The sequence below is a fragment of the Juglans regia genome, chromosome 16, assembly GCF_001411555.2.
Source record: "Juglans regia cultivar Chandler chromosome 16, Walnut 2.0, whole genome shotgun sequence".
NCBI classification, from domain to species: Eukaryota; Viridiplantae; Streptophyta; class Magnoliopsida; order Fagales; family Juglandaceae; genus Juglans; species Juglans regia.
Window position 1 is genome coordinate 25856510 of NC_049916.1, and position 15927 is coordinate 25872436.

Consider the following 15927-nt stretch of genomic DNA (forward strand, 5'->3'; position numbering starts at 1 on the left):
TTCTGTAGTACACCATCAAAGACACATTCATTAAGAACTGAAGTTATTTTTCCCTTTCTTTTGTTCTAAACCAAATAATCAAACCCTAACCATTGATTTCCAAGCAAAAGACTCAAATCAAACGCCCACCAAGAAAATATCAAGATGTAACACGAGATACTGAAAACCATTGATGACCAAGCACCAAACAGAATAAAGCACTCAAATCTTTCAATTTTTTAATTCTAGAAAACAGTATTGAGCTGAAATTTATATATTAAAAAAATCATTCAATTCATCTTCCATTAATAATTTGTCTACGAAGTAAAAACTTCCCAAGGAAAATATTCTTCCATATTTTCACAGAAAACCTTTCTAGGATTTGATACATTCTATTTCAACGGCAAAATATATAAGTGAGTCCTTTTCATTACGCTTTGATATATTGATTCAACTCCCATCTGTTTTTCTAAGTAGCATCCATCGACCATAACCAAACAAATATACGCGAAGCTTCAACGGTTACGTACGAAACCGCAAATTCCAAAAAACAGAAGCTTCTTCCAAACAACTTAAAATGAAGATTTTTTTTTTTTTTTCTCTCTATTTCAGTTGCCATCTAAACAAACAGAGGGTTTGGTACGTTCATAAACAAAAAAATTATACAACCATAACCGAGAGACATAAAAATTTTCCCGTATCGAACCTCTTTGGTCAAGGTCGCGAAATGCTGGGGGCAAAATCGTTAGAATTATAGCCATTCAGGGAACCGTAGAGAAACAAAAATTTTCAATTTTTAACCATTTTTACCTCGCTTTCTCAGCGACCAACAGGGCATAATTCTAACGACCAAATATGAGTAGCCGGAAATACCTCAACGTTGAGAGTGCTGCGGGTGCTCGGCTTCAACAGCAGCAGCAAAACGCAGTGGAAGTCTTCAGAGGTCTTGTACTATCGATACTCCGATTTAAGATTTGATTGGCAAAATAAAAACAAGAAATAAAGATATTTTGATTCCGACGATTCAATTATTTATTAGTAATTTAATATCCTATTAGATTTTTCCATAAATTTGTGGTATAATTTCAAAAATAGATGGAAGTTTTGTTAAAAACAAATTGTAAAATATAATTATCCATTTTTGAAAAATAAATAAATGGCTAGAAATTTTAAATATTCTTGGTAAAATGGTAATAGAAAAATGGGAGAGCATGAAAAAATATAAGAATTGGATGTGTAATAATTGATTCCCAAGACTTGCCATCCTCTATATTCTTTTTTAAAAGATGTTTATTTAAAATGTAGAAAATAAAAATAAAATAAAATATAGAAAAGATCGTGGAGATGGAGAGAGCGAGATTGAAAGAGTTTTAAGGGCTACATATTTGCTATAGTGAAGTATGTGAATACATAACATTTATCCCTATTTATAGGAGAATGAGACTAGAGAAATAATAGAAATACAATCAATTAGTGACATTAATTGATATTGATTGATTTACACAATAAACCAAATATGGTAGAGAATGAGTCATATTATCATGCACAGTAGAATATTATGAATATATAAAGTAAGGTAATATCTATAATAATATTCTAAAATCACTCTCAAACTCAGGATGGAAAATTTTGAAACCTGGAGTTTGGAATTTAAGTGTAGTCTTCATATTCATTGATTGATCGCCTATGAGATAATGAAATGGTGTTGTGGAAATGGCAACTGAAGTATCAAATCTGGAATTATGGCCATGGTCAAGGACCAAAAGTAGAAGCCCAAAACCCAATTAAAGAAGAAGAAGACTCACAGCTAATAACAATACTTCAGGTGTATGGATGTGATGGCGTATGAGATCGGATGATTTGTACCATGCAAACTTAATTCTGAAATTTGATTTTAGAAAAAAAAGCGATGAATGGTTGGAAGTCACCGATTGACGACAAATTTGTTGAAAAATGGACACCGAAAAAAATACTCAGACACCAAAATGCCAACAACAATAAGGAAAACATTGTAGTGAAAGTTTAGTCGAAAAGAACACATTAGAAAGAAGGGGTGGTCCACATAATCGAGCCTGGCATTAGCCAACGACTCTGATTCCTTGTAGAAAATAAAAATAAAATAAAATATAGAAAATATATGGGAGATGGAGAGAGAATGAGAAAGACCTTTAAGGGGTACATCTTTGCTATAATGAAATGTCTGAATACATAATATGTCTCCCTATTTATAGATAAATGAGACTAGAAAAATAATAGAAATACAATAAATCAACGGTACTGATTGATATTGATTGATTTACACAATAAACCAAAAATGGTAGAGAATAAGTCATATTACCATACACTAGAATATTATGAACGGAAATGCTAAGTGTCCCGATAATGGGTCCCAACACTTTTTTTTACTTAGTGATTAAGAAATTATTTTTTAATGATGTTGTGATTTTTTTTTTTATGTTTAAGATTACTAAAAAATACATAAAAAGAAAAAAAAACAAATACATTTGTTGGGAGAATTCTCGGTAGTGCCACTCTATTATGAATATATTAGGTATGATAATATTCTATAATAATATTCTAACATCCCCTCAAACTCAAGATGAAAAATTTTGAAACCTTGAGTTTGGAATTTGAGTGTAGTTTTCATATCCATTAGCGATGAGATGAGGAAAATGGTGTTGGAGAAATGACAACTGAAGTATTAAATCTAGAGTTGTGGCCAATAACGAGCAGTATGTGTCCATGGTCATAGACCAAAATTAGAAGACCACAAAACCCAATTAAAGAAGAAGAATACTCATATCTAATAACGATACTCCAAATGTATGGATGTGACAGCGTATAAGATTAGGCTCTCACAGATCGGATGATCTATACCATATGAACTTAATTATGATATTTGATTTTAGAATTAGTAGCGATGAATGTTTAGAAATCACCAACCGATGACAAATTTGCTAGAAAAAGGACGCCGAAAAAATACTCAAACACCAAAATGCCGATGACAATAAGAAAAACACTGTAATAAACGTATAGTCAAGAAGAACACATTGGAAAGAAAATGGGTGGTCAACATAATTGAGTCTGGTGTAAGCCAAGGGCTCTGATACCATGTAGAAAATAAAAATAAAATAAAATATAGAAAAGATAAAGGAGATAGAGAGAAAGAGAAAGTGAGAGACCTTCAAGAGTTACATTTTTACTATAATAAAATGTCCTAATACATAAATTATATCCTTATTTATAGAGGAATGAGACTACAAAAATATTAGAAATACAATCAATCAATGATACTAATTTATATTGATTGATTTTACACAATAAATCAAATATGGTAGAGAATAAGTCATATTATCGTACATACTAGAATATTATGAAGGGAAATGCTAAATGTCCCTATAGTGGGTCTTGATAATGGGTTCTGACACTTTTTTTCATTTAATAATTAAGGAAATGTTTTTTTAATAATGTTATGATTTTTTTTAAATGTTTAAGATGATTAAAAAAGTACATGAAAAAAAAAAAAGCAAATACACTTGTAGGGAGGAGAAATTCTCTGGTGGCTGTAGTCTCACTCTATCATGAAAATATTATATATGATAATATTCTATAATAATATTCTAGTATCCCCTCAAACTAAGGATGAAGAATTTTCAAACCTTGAGTCTGGAATTTGAGTTTAGTCTTTGTATCTATTGATTGATCGCTGATGAGATGATGAAAATAGTGTTGGGACATGGCAACTAAAGTATCAAGTCTGGAATTGTGGCCAACAACGGGTTGTACGTGGCCATGGTCAATGACCAAAATTAAAATGCCAAAACCCAATTAAAGAAGAATAAAACTCACAGCTAATAACGATACTCCAAGTACATGGATGTGACAGCGTATGAGATTAGGCTCTTACAGATCGGATGATCTGTACCATGCGAACTTAATTATGAATGGGTGAGATCTTTAAAGGCTACATTTTTGCTATAATGAAGTGTTTGAATACATAACATATCTCTCTATTTATAAGAGAATGAGACTAGAGAAATAATAGAAATATAATCAATTAATAATATTAATTGATATTGATTGATTTACACAATAAACCAAATATGATAGAGAATAAGTCATATTACTATATACACTAAAATATTATGAATATATTAAGTATGATATTATCTTATAATAATATTCTAACATCCCCCTCAAGCTCAAGATGAAAAATTTTGAAATCTTAAGTTTAGAATTTGAATGCAGTCTTCATATCCACTGATTGATCACCGATGAGATGATAAAAATGGTATTGGGGACATGGCAACTAAACTAATAAATTCGAAGCTGTGACCAACAACGGACTATATGTGGCTATGGTCAAGGACTAAAATTAGAAGGCCAAAACCCAATTAAAGAAGAAGAATACTCACAGCTAAAAACGATACTCCAAGTGCATGAATGTGACGACGTATGAGATTGGGCTCTCATATATCGGATTATTTATACCATGTGAACTTAATTTTGATATTTGATTTTAGAATTAGTAGCGATGAATGTTTGGAAATCACCGACCGACGATAAGTTTGCTGGAAAAAGGATGTTGAAAAAATACACTGACACTCAAATGTTGACGACAACAAGAAAAACACTTTAGCAAAGGTGTGGTCGAGAAGAACACGTTGGAAAGAAGTGTGGGTGATCCACAGAATCGAGTCTGGCGTTAGACAAGGGCTCTAATACCATGTAGCAAATAAAAATAAATAAAATATAGAAAAGAGAAGGGAGCTGGGGAGAGAGAATGAGAGAGACATTTAAAGGCTACATCTTTTCTATGATGACATTTTTGAATACATAACAAATATCCTTGTTTATAGGGGAAGGAAAGTAGAGAAATAATAGAAATACAATCAATCAATGATACTAATTAATATTGATTGATTTGCACAATAAACTAAATATGGTAGATAATAAGTCTTATTACTATACACATTAGAATATTTCAAATAAATTAAGTATGATAATATTCTATAATAATATTCTAACATCCTCCTCAAACTCAGGATAAAGAAATTGAAATCTTGAGTTTGGAATTTGAGTTTAGTCTTTATATCTATTGACTGATTGTCAATGAGATGATGAAAATAGTATTGAGGACATGACAACTGAAGAATCAAATATAGAGTTGTGGCCAACAATGGGCTGTATGTGGCCATGGTCAAGCATCAAAATTAGAAAGTCAAAACTCAATTAAAGAATAAGAAGACTCACAGCTAATAACGATACTCCTAGTGGATGATGTGGCAGTGTATGAGATTGGGCTTTCACAGATCAGATGATCTGTACCATGCGAACTTAATTATGAAATTTGATTTTAGAACAAGTGGTGATGAATGGTTGGAAATCATCATCTGACTACAAGTTTGCTATAAAAAAGACGTTGAAAAAATACTTAGACACCAAAATGCCAATGATAATAAAGAAAACACTATAAGAAACGTGTAGTCGAGAAGAACACGTTGGAAAGAAGTAGGGCTGAGCAAAAATCCGACAATCCGACTCCGAATCCGGCTCCGCTCCAATTCTGCTCCGGCTCCGACTTGTCGGAGTCGGAGTCGGAGTCGGAGGTTTTTTCTTCTTGGAAGTCGGAGTCGGAGTCGGAGTCGGATCCATTGAAGATCCGACTCCGACTCCGCTCCGATCCGACTCCGATCCTCCGCCTCCGCCTCCGCCTCCGACGTCGCCCTCCGACTCCGACTCCGCCTCCGCCTCCGCCTCCGCCTCCGAGTTTATACATATTTTATAAAATATGTGTTTTTCTATATATTAATTATTTAAATTTTATACAACTATATCTTATATAGTTAGTTAAACTCAATATCACTACTAGTATAACTAATATTAATACTAATACTAATATACTAATACTATTATATAGTTATATTAAATTAAAATCATTATAGCATGTACTAATATATAATTATTCTAATCACTACAACTAATTCTAATACTAATATAGACTATAGTTATAACTTGTAGTATCATAATTATACTAAATCACTATAACTTATACTAATATAGTTATACTAAATGATTATAAGTTATAACTATAACTATATATATTATATAGTATTAATATCACTATTAGTATAATATATAGTATTAATAATAACTAATAGTCTAATACTAATATAACTATTAGTATAACTAACTAATATCACTACTAGTATAACTAATATTAATACTAATACTAATATATAGTTATACTAAATTAAAATCATTATAGCAAATACTAATATATAGTTATTCTAATCACTACAACTAATTCTAATACTAATATAGACTATAGTTATAACTTGTAGTATCATAATTATACTAAATCACTATAACTTATACTAATATAGTTATACTAAATGACTATAAGTTATAACTATAACTATATATATTATATAGTATTAATATCACTATTAGTATAATATATAGTATTAATAATAACTAATAGTCTAATACTAATATAACTATTAGTATAACTATTAGTATAACTAATATCACTACTAGTATAACTAATATTAATACTAATACTAATATACTAATACTATTATATAGTTATACTAAATTAAAATCATTATAGCAAATACTAATATATAGTTATTCTAATCACTACAACTAATTCTAATACTAATATAGACTATAGTTATAACTTGTAGTATCATAATTATACTAAATCACTATAACTTATACTAATATAGTTATACTAAATGATTATAAGTTATAACTATAACTATATATATTATATAGTATTAATATCACTATTAGTATAATATATAGTATTAATAATAACTAATAGTCTAATACTAATATCACTACTAGTATAACTAATATTAATACTAATACTAATATACTAATACTATTATATAGTTATACTAAATTAAAATCATTATAACAAATACTAATATATAATTATTCTAATCACTACAACTAATTCTAATACTAATATAGACTATAGTTATAACTTGTAGTATCATAATTATACTAAATCACTATAACTTATACTAATATAGTTATACTAAATGACTATAAGTTATAACTATAACTATATATATTATATAGTATTAATATCACTATTAGTATAATATATAGTATTAATAATAACTAATAGTCTAATGCTAATATAACTATTAGTATAACTATTAGTATAACTAATATCACTACTAGTATAACTAATATTAATACTAATACTATTATATAGTTATACTAAATTAAAATCATTATAGCAAATACTAATATATAGTTATTCTAATCACTACAACTAATTCTAAATTCTTATACTAATATAGTTATACTAAATGACTATAACTATAACTATATATATTATATAGTATTAATATCACTATTAGTATAATATATAGTATTAATAATAACTAATAGTCTAATACTAATATAACTATTAGTATAACTAAATCCCTATATAATAATAAATATCATATATATTTTTTTATGAATCTTCATATATATATATATATATATAATATAAAATAGATTCATATTAATTAGTATATAATGTATATTAGTATATTACTATAGTAACTATTCATTATAAAAATTTAAAAAAATAAAAAAATAAAAAAATTATTCATTTATCATTACAGCAAAAACGGCGTCGTTGGATACTGGGAGGGTATTGATTCATTGAATTTAGAATTAGGTCTGCAGTCCCTCTCTCTCGCGCAAGTCACCCGGTCCCTCTCTCTCGCGCAGGCTCGCAGCGCCGCAGCCCTCTCGGCTCTCTCGCGGCCTCGCCAGTCGCCCTCTCTCTCGCGCAGCGCCGCAGCCGGCGCATCTCTGTCGCGCAACCCCTCTCTCGCAGAACCCCTCTCTCGCGCAACCCCTCTCTCGCGCAGCTTCTCCCTCGCACGGCCCGAATCGCAGAGCCCCTCTCTCGCCGTCTCGTGCAACCCTCCTCTCACGGAGTCACGCAGGCCGCAGCTCCTCTTGGTAACCGATTACCCAAATCCATCTCTGTTCTTTAATCAAATTTTTGAGGTTGATAATGTTGATTTTTTCGAATCTTTGAGGTTGATAATGTTGATTTTTGTTGATTCTATAATTAATTCCTAACTGTACGAATAGTCTGATGTAGAAGGATTTGAACATGGAAAGCTAAAGAGGTTGCAGTGATTCTGATTTTGATGTGTTTAATTTCATTCTATAAATGATAGTTTTATTTGTATTAGGCAAACAACATCTTGGTTGTTTTAGTGATTATAACCGATTATATGTGATATATTTGGCTGTTTTAGTGATTATATGTAACCGATTATATGTAATTTTTGATGTTGTTTTCTCAAATATATTTGGCTGTTTTAGTGATTGTAACCGATTATATGTGATATATTTGGCTGTTTTAGTGATTATATGTAACCGATTATATGTAATTTTTGATGTTGTTTTCTCAAATATATTTGGCTGTTTTAGTGATTGTAAAACATCCACAAGTTGAGTTAATGAGTTTGTATTATGCTTTTGGGGCTGTGTTTGGCTGTTTTAGTGATTGTCTTAACCGTATTATTTTATTTGTTTGTTGTGTGTTAGTTCTTAAATCATGAATATAGAAGGCAGAAACACGTCTACATCCACAGCTGCATCTTCTCCTGGCATCCCTGAACAGCCTATTGATGCTCCTTGTCTCATGGTTGAAGAGTCCACCGGACCAATAGAATCACTGGTATGGCCAACTTACTTCGTGAAGATGATTGACAATTTGACATATTGAGCCTTTGAGGTTTGAGCTACTATCCAAAATACTAAATGCTTCATGCTAAATTCTGTTTACTTTTCAAAGACAACTATGCTATCTACTTCTACTTTATTTATACCATTGGTCCATATATATTTAAGTTTCCGAGACCTTACTTCTACTTTGTTTATTTTTCATATGATATTAAAGTTGGGTTGTTTTTCTTACTAATATTTTCATTTTTTTTTTCAGGCACATCTTGAAAGTTGGAAGTTGGAACATTTGGAAATTTGTAACATTTAATATATTTTGGTTCATTTGTTGGGCATTTAGAATATTGTAATTTGGAAGCTTGTAATTTATTTTATTTTGGTGCATTTGAAAGTTTGTAATTAAATATTTAAATGTTGTTGGAACATTTATTTTGGTTGGCTCTTAGAACATTTTGGATTTCTTTTTTGTTAAATATGTGATGGATGATGGATGGTAGGTGTGATATGTGGATGTTTATTGAAGTGATTAGTATTTAGTTGGATGTGGATATGAGGATATGGATGATGGATGATGTGGATATCAGTAAGTTTGGCCCTTTGAAATAGGTGTGATATGCAGGTTTTTGTTTGCATGTTCTTTTAGTATAATGATAACATTAGATTGATATTGCATGTATGTCCAGGTTTTCTATTTAGTTTAGATTGTAATATTGAGAAAGTTGAAATTTGAAAGCCCACAAATTTTTTTTTTTTTTAAAAAAGTGGGTCAAATATGAAGTTAAAAAAGACAAAAAAATAAAATAAAAAAATCCGACTCCGCTCCGACAAGTCGGAGTCTGAGTCGGAGCGGATTATGTAGCGGAGTCGGATTCGGATTCGACCTCCGACAAAGTCGGAGTCGGAGTCGGAGGTTGGGCCCTCCGACTCCGAATCAATCGGTGCTCAGCCCTACTGAAATATCTTTAATCAAATAAAGGCTTTTATTGGAAAAAAAAAAAAAAAAAAAATCCGGGTACAATCCGGAACCCGGATTTCCGGGTTTCAAAAATCCGGATCTATCCGGGTTCCGGCCCGGGTCTGACCCGGATCAATCCGGTCCGAATACCGGCCCGGGTTTGAAATCCGGGTTCCGGTCCGGGTATACCCAGATTCCCGGGTCGGAACCCAGATGAACACCCCTAGTTCTGCCCTTCTTCTAGGATGGGCTTCCTTATTAAGGAAGCTGCAGTTTTCAAGTCACATGTATTATGTATAGTTCGCAGATACTATGTGAGGACATCGCCTCTACGATGAACGTCGGGATAAAATGAAAGTTTGAAAATTTAATAAAATATTAATTTTAATATTATTATTATTTTAAAATTTAAAAAATTAAAAAATTAAATTATCTATCATATTTTATGTGAAAATTTTAAATGATTATAATGATTAATTAAGATGAGAGGAAATGCTATTTTTATCTAAATCTAGCCTAAGTGAAACGATGCAATCTGTCTGGCCGTACAGATTTATTTCTTCATTATTTAAAAAATTGCACGTTAGAAATAAAGATAAATCTATTTGCAATTTTTTTTATTCACAAACTTACCACGTCATATATAAAATAAATAATAATTTTTTAACTTCATTTATAAATACATGCAAGAAATCTTATAAGAAGTGATTTATTACCCACGAAACTTTTTATCATAATTTTAGAATAATAGTCTCACGAATCAATTCAGCAATATTAATTTTATAAAAAAGTGAATTTTATGAATAATCGAAAGAAATAAATGAACCAATAAAAATATTTTGTTTTTCTTTTCAAAAAATTGCCTATTAAATTAGGTGTCTTTACCTTTCTTTTCTTTTTCAAAAAGAGAAATACTTAACCACAAAGAATGAAAGAAATTATACAAAAGTAAATATTATCCACTAAACTTCTAAATATCATAACTTTAAAATAATCGTTTCATGAATCAATTCAATAATATTTTTTAAAAAAGTTAATTCTATGACCTATTAAAGCTATATTTATCTTTTTTTTCCTTTTCAAAAAATGAAATACTTAATCACAAAAAAATTATACAAAAGTAAATATTAGCACTAAACTTCTAAATATCATAACTTTAGAATAATGTTTCATGAATCAATTCAATAATATTTTATTAAAAAATTAATTCTATAAATAATCGAAAGAAAGAAATGAACCAATAAAATTATTTTTTCCCTTTCAAAAAACTCCCTATTAAAGGTGTCTTTATCTTTCTTTTGCTTTTCAAAAAAATAAATACTTAGCCATAAAGAAATTATATAAAAATAAATATTACCCACTAAACTTCTAAAATTGTGTTTGGATGTTGAAGTGAGTTGAGTTGAGTTGAGTTAAGATAATAAAATATTGTTAGAATATTATTTTTTAATATTATTATTATTTTAAAATTTGAAAAAATTGAATTGTTTATTATATTTTGTGTTGAAATTTGAAAAAATTGTAATGATGAGTTTATTATACTTTAGAATAATCGTCTCACGAATCAATTCAATAATGTTTTATAAAAAAAAGTTAATTATATGAATAATGGAAAGAAATACATGAACCAATAACAATTTTTTTTTTTTTTTTTGCTTTTCAAAATGAGAAATACTTATCTACAAAAAAATTACACAAAAAAATATTATCCACTAAACTTCTAAATATCATAACTTTAGAATAATCGTCTCACGAACCAATTCAATAATACTCTACAGAAAATTTAATTCTATGAATAATTGAAAGAAATAGATGAACGAATAACATTTTTTTTTCCTTTTTCAAAAAATTGATTATTAAAGGTACTGTCTTAATTATCTTTCTTTTTCTTTTCAAAAATATAAATACTAGTCACAGATTTCATATTAAAAGTGTCTTAATTATCTTTCTTTTCCTTTTTAAAATGGGAAATACTTAGCCACAAAAAAATTACACAAAAGTATACCCATAAAGCGTTGTCTGATATAGTACGTTAGATTGTAAAGTTACTTTTATTATAAAATAGATATAACGAATCATATAAAAACTGCACATTTGGTGATGTAGGATTGAGACACATATGCCTAATCTCATGTATTATTATTCTTCCAGCAAGTTTTCCAGATATAACTACTAATCCTCTTAGCAATAATATCCCTTGAAGCCCCACATCCTACAATCAAATATGTATATGTAAGGATTCTGTTTGGGATAGAATGTAAATATGGAGATGAGAAGAAGAATAACGCAGTGTATATCATGAAGAAACAAAATGTAAACCAAGTGTTTGATAAAATGGCACTGAAATCTTAGAATGCCAGTAGGGTGCTTCGAGGGATGCCCTAACCTCTAGATATTCAATTCATCAATATTTTCCCGATAACTTTCTTGTGTTGCTCTGGACGTACATAAAAGGGTTACAGCCATAACAAACTAATCTAATGGCAATGCAACACGTGTAAAGCAAATGACAATGGTAGTTGTAACGGAAAACAAATAACAACGAAAGCAAATAACAACAAAGGAATTAATAAGAGATAAACTACAAGTAGCTTTTATTCTTGAACTAAGTCCAAACGACTGGCAGCTTCCAATCCTAATTGATTAAACGGTGTGCTTCATCTTTAAAAGGTGTGTTCTGAACTCCCCTGCCTTAAGCACTTCGAAACTTCACTTCCTCCCGACATAACCCTAACTCCTTAGTTTCTTCCCTCACTTCTCTGTGTCGTCTTCCTCTTCCCCTTAGAGACTTCTCTGCCGTCTTCCTCTTCCCATGAGAGAGTCCCCTAACAGTATATTGTACCAACGTGACAAAATAAATTACTGTATAGTTCAGCTGTTGGAGAGCTTATGGCGCAGTTGTCTAATCGCTTGTTTTTATGTATTTATGTATTTATAGTTTATGATTCAGATTTGTGGAATATAAAATTATAATTTATTAAATCACTTGTCTACTAAATTCATTCAATATTTTCTAGGATTATTTTGACAAATAAGAGTATCCCTATTTATAAGTCAATTTGGAAGGTGAACCTGGCAGATTATAAAAAATTATAATTCATAAAATAATACATAATTACTGCCCTCATGAAGAGTACGTTAGAAAAACGGGATTTTGTGACTAATTTATTATAATTAAAAGATTATTTACAACCAATTTTAGTTGTAAATAGTCATTTTGTTGAAATTAATTGATCGCAAATAAATAGTTTTCTTATAGCATGTATCATGCTGTGTGAAAATGGTAGTGGCTTAGTAAATTATCTTTTGATCAGCAAACTGTATATTTGATCATTATTCTTCCTACAAGCTTTCCAAACAATATCTCACCCTCCCAATTGGGATCATTTTCAGAGTCCCACATATTATACAAATAAGGGGATTATATAAGAATAATGCTAGTATGACTCTCATTTTGACCGCTCATCTATTTAATTTTTTTATTTAAATTTTTTAGTGGTCAAGGAAGTAATTATTAATATTTTATTTTATTTTTATTTTTTAAAAATGTTTAAAAATATTTGAAAAATACTTGAAAAAAAGTTTAAAATAAAAATACAATTTGCACTTGACAGCACATAAAATGGGTACATGAAGGCGGCAGATAACACCACACATTATATAAAAGCAAATTCACATATTGACGTTGCTCGTATAATTTGTTAAATCTATTTTATGATAAAAATAACTTTACAATCTGTTATATTTCATGTCTCATTATTTTGTAAATTTATTTTTATATAATCGCACTATTTATATTAATTATCTTTATCACACCAATTTTACTAGAGCTTATGCAGTCATAATCGCTTCTTTAATTATTCTGCTAGCTACTTTATCTATATTGTCCAGCCGGTTGCTTGTTAAGCAACTTTATTTCGAAGTTGCTTCTTAAATCAATATTTAGGATTGGTGATACTTTCAAGTAGAGTTTTTGTTCTTTAAAATGGGCAAATATACTTTTGTTTGCTTTTGCATTTAGCTTTACACTTTTACTTATTTTTCTCAGCCTTTTCTTTTATATAGCTGCTACACAGTTGACAGTAGTCAGTAGCATGCAAATCCTTTCTCAACTTCTAAAAAAAATCAATTATATTAACTTTACTCTTAAGTTAATTCATTAGGCACTTTACAAGAAATTATACAAACCCTTATTGATAATATATATATATATATATATATACACACACATATGCCCTCCTTTGTTAACAGCTTGATGCATGGGAGAAAAAAAAATATACCAAAAACTAAAACAGAGAAGACGAGAAAATAACCGGAAGAGATCAGAAAGCGATGCATCTCAACACTCCATTTATAATATATATGTGTGTGGTGGGGGATGGTGGGTGCATACTATTTTACAGACAATTAAAAGGAAAAGAAATCATTCAAACTAAACGAAATCGATAACATATAGGAAATATTAATATTTCAAATAGAAAACACATCAAGCAAGCAGCAGCAAGCACTAGTCATATGTTTTCACTTCTTTTTACGACGCTCTTGAAAGTGGCGTTTGGGGTTCCTTTCAAAGCCAGCCCTGGAAATGCGAGTATCTTCCCTTCCTGGGGCTTTCATCGTTTTCACTTCTGCGGTTTGTTTTTTCTTCTCATCACGATGCTCTTGAAAGTAGCGTTTGGGGTTCCCTTCAAAGCCAGCCCTGGAAATTCGAGTATCTTCCCTTCCTGGGGCTTTCATCGTTTTCACTTCTGCGATTTGTTTTTTCTTCTCATCATGATACTCTTGAAAGTAACGTTTGGGGTTCCCTTCAAAGCCAGCCCTGGAAATGCGAGTATCTTCCCTTCCTGGGGCTTTCATCATTTTCACTTCTGCGATTTGTTTTTTCTTCTCATCACGATACTCTTGAAAGTAGCGTTTGGGGTTCCCTTCAAAGCCAGTCCTGGAAATGCGAGTATCTTCTCTTCCTGGGGCTTTCATCGTTTTCACTTCTGCAGTTTGTTTTTTCTTCTCATCACGATGCTCTTGAAAGTAGCGTTTGGGGTTCTCTTCAAAGTGAGCCCTGGAAATGCGAGTATCTTCCCTTCCTGGGGCTTTCATCGTTTTCACTTCTGTAGTTTATTTTTTCTTCTCATCACGATGCTCTTGAAAGTAGCATTTGGGGTTCTCTTCAAAGTGAGTCCTGAAAATATGAGTATCTTCCCTTCCTGGGGCATTCATCCTTTTCACTTCTGCGGTTTGTTTTTTCTTCTCATCACGATACTTTTGAAAGTAGCGTTTGGGGTTCTCTTCAAAGTGAGTCCTAGAAATGCAAGTATCTTTCCTTCCTGGAGCTTTCATCGTTTTCACTTCTTCAGTTGCCCCTGGCTGAGTGCTTCCGTTGTTGCCCATTTTCACCAACTCGTTACTCTGTTCTTCCGATCTAATTTCCGGCTCTATGACACGGACGATAAAGAACACGGAGATTATGGGGGTACTTATATTATGTTGTGGTAGATAAACCGCCGATGGTTTTAAGTAAGGTAAAACTGCCATAGTTTTAATTAAGAATAATTTTTGGCATCAGCCACTGTTTAGAATCAGCCGATCGCACACCTTACGTGTCCATTTCATAATTGCGTTTCCCTCCCTCAACTAAATTCACAATTGAAAACACTTTCTTCCTCTCCCCCCGCGTCGCCCCAGCTCTCCTCCCCTCCCCGTTTCTTTTGTTCCTCCCACCCGGTCGCCCCTACCCCCACCACCCGCGTCGACATCCTCTCCCCCACCCCTACCCTGCGTTGCCATCCTCTCCCCCTCCCCCCACCCCCACCCTCGCGTGCATCTCCCCAGCTCTCCTCCCTCCCTGTTTCTTTTGTTCCCTCTCCCCCACCCTCGCGTCTCCCCCCTCAGTTTCCTCCGTGAGGTGGCCTTGATTCCATCAGCTTGGGTCTTCTATAGAGTTGGCTTGCAGTGACTTTACAAGTGGCTACTGATGCAACCATGGTGCACACGGAGGAACGGTGTCAATGACTTGGCACCATGCGGCGTACGGTGGTGCAAGGGCTGGACATGAGTTTTTAATGTGAGGTTGCATTGTTTCTGGTTGCCGAGACAAAGGAATTATGGGAGGGATCTTCCCATGCGATTGCTCAATAGGGACAGAAACTATTTCCGTAAGAGACCTTAGTTGCCGCCACTCGAGATTTTCACCTAACTCACAAGCTCGGCGAAGGTGGCTTTGGACCCGTATACAAGGTATGATTAAATTCAGCTGTAATTTGGGTTTCCAAAGAAATTTAAAC

At 31.6% G+C, this 15927-nt stretch overlaps 1 protein-coding gene across 1 annotated transcript; it reads right to left on the minus strand.

The window, feature by feature from the left end:
- Positions 1–13982: 13982 nt before the first annotated feature.
- On the minus strand, positions 13983–15077 carry LOC118344853. Its single transcript, XM_035686424.1, has 2 exons — positions 14993–15077; positions 13983–14752 (listed from the first exon to the last, which is right to left on the minus strand). The coding sequence occupies exons 1-2, from the start codon at positions 15032–15034 to the stop codon at positions 14168–14170; spliced, it is 627 nt and encodes a 208-aa protein (XP_035542317.1). The 5' UTR covers positions 15035–15077; the 3' UTR covers positions 13983–14167.
- Between the last annotated feature and the right edge of the window lie 850 nt (positions 15078–15927).

Bases quoted from the DNA above. Each gene is read 5' to 3' on its own strand.
- LOC118344853 (XM_035686424.1), bottom strand. From the start codon at position 15,034: ATGGGCAACAACGGAAGCACTCAGCCAGGGGCAACTGAAGAA. The intron at 14,753-14,992 runs GTGAAAACGATG...TAAACTACAGAA, and splicing joins AGCCAGGGGCAACTGAAGAA to GTGAAAACGATGAAAGCCCC.